At 41.7% G+C, this 1,468-nt stretch overlaps 1 protein-coding gene across 1 annotated transcript; it reads left to right on the top strand.

Moving 5' to 3' along the window:
• Positions 1-304: 304 nt before the first annotated feature.
• LOC129987676 (uncharacterized) lies at positions 305-688 on the top strand. The gene has a single exon (XM_056095630.1). The coding sequence runs from the start codon at positions 305-307 to the stop codon at positions 686-688; it is 384 nt and encodes a 127-aa protein (XP_055951605.1).
• Positions 689-1,468: the final 780 nt, after the last annotated feature.

Raw genomic sequence — 1,468 nt, 5'->3', positions numbered from 1 at the left:
TCGGCAAGTATACAAATCAACGACTCCTTCAGTCTATTTTTAAGCCAACGAAGCAAGAAAAAAGAAAAAAAAACACTGCCGCGACCGGAGCGATTCTGACTTAATCTTTAAGCGTGTTTCACTAATCTTGCAACTGTACAAAGTCTTGTAAATATGTTGTAATTAAATTTTCTTTAAATTAAACCTTGTTTTCTTAGCTCTAGCATATTTTAAATTAGGCAGGCAAATTTGTAGGTTAGGTAATTGAAACCAGCACTAACCCACAAAGTGGTGACGTGGATAGAAAAAACTTTAAAGCATCAAGATGACTAGCGAGCATAAAGATGTTTCGCTAACGACTAATCCTACAACAAATGACGATTCCAGTCCTGTCGTTGCTAGAGTGTCGTTCAAGGCACCACCATTTTGGAAACAGAATCCCAAATTATATTTTGCAGAGATTGAAAGCCAGTTCGCCATTGCTGGATTTACAAAAGACGAAACCAAGTACCATCATGTTGTAGCTGCCATTGAAACCGATGTGATAGCACAAGTCAGTGACATAATTTTGAACCCACCTGAGGAACTAATGTATGAAGCTTTAAAGGAGCGCCTGATTGAGCAATTTGCAGATTCAGAGACTCACCGGCTTAAATTGCTTCTACAAGAGCTGCAACTTGGGGACGATCGTCCAACTCAACTCCTGTGAAAGATGCGAGACCTCTCTTCTAAGGTACCAGAAGGCCTTCTGAAAAATTTATGGTTACAACACTTGCCCACAGCTGTACAGCAAATCCTAGCTGTCAGCACCGGTGATTTAGATGCTCTTGCAAAGATGGCAGACAAGGTCTTGGAAGTTACTGACTCGCCATCCATCCACTTGGTCGAAGGCACGAATAGCGGATGCAAGGACTGCCACACACTTCGAAGGCAAATCGAAGAGCTCTCTAAATCGGTCAAAGATCTCCAGGATACCAGAACAAAATGGAGAAGACAATCCCGAAGTCCAGCTCGTGGAGAATTTTCGAGAAGCCATTCTAGTTCACGAAGATTCGACCCCAGTGCTGGAATTGGTTGGTTTCATCATAAATTTGGAAGCACGGCCAGAAATTGCAAAAAATCTTGCAATTACAATCAGGAAAACTAGAAAGGCCATCGCTTGAGGCCACAAGTGTATACGGCCAATCTAAAAGAATGTTTTTGGCCGACAAATCAACTGGATTCCGATTTTTAATCGACACAGGTGCCGAAGCCTCCGTCATTCCACCAACAACTATCCAAGAAAAGAATTGCACTGCCTCTAAACTCAAACTATTTGCAGCAAATGGAACTACTATTTCAACTTTTGGCGAAAAACTTCTTACCTTAGATCTAAACCTTCGAAGAGTGTTCCGGTGGCCATTCATAATAGCATCTGTATCCCACCCCATCATTGGAGCCAATTTTCTTAAAACCTTCGGTTTGCTGGTCGATATGAAAAATAACTGCC

The sequence above is a fragment of the Argiope bruennichi genome, chromosome 10 (assembly GCF_947563725.1).
Source record: "Argiope bruennichi chromosome 10, qqArgBrue1.1, whole genome shotgun sequence".
Classification (NCBI taxonomy): domain Eukaryota; kingdom Metazoa; phylum Arthropoda; class Arachnida; order Araneae; family Araneidae; genus Argiope; species Argiope bruennichi.
This window is presented reverse-complemented; position numbering and strand designations above follow the sequence as displayed.

Coding starts and splice junctions, on each gene's coding strand:
- LOC129987676 (XM_056095630.1), top strand. CDS start 305: ATGACTAGCGAGCATAAAGATGTTTCGCTAACGACTAATCCTACAACA.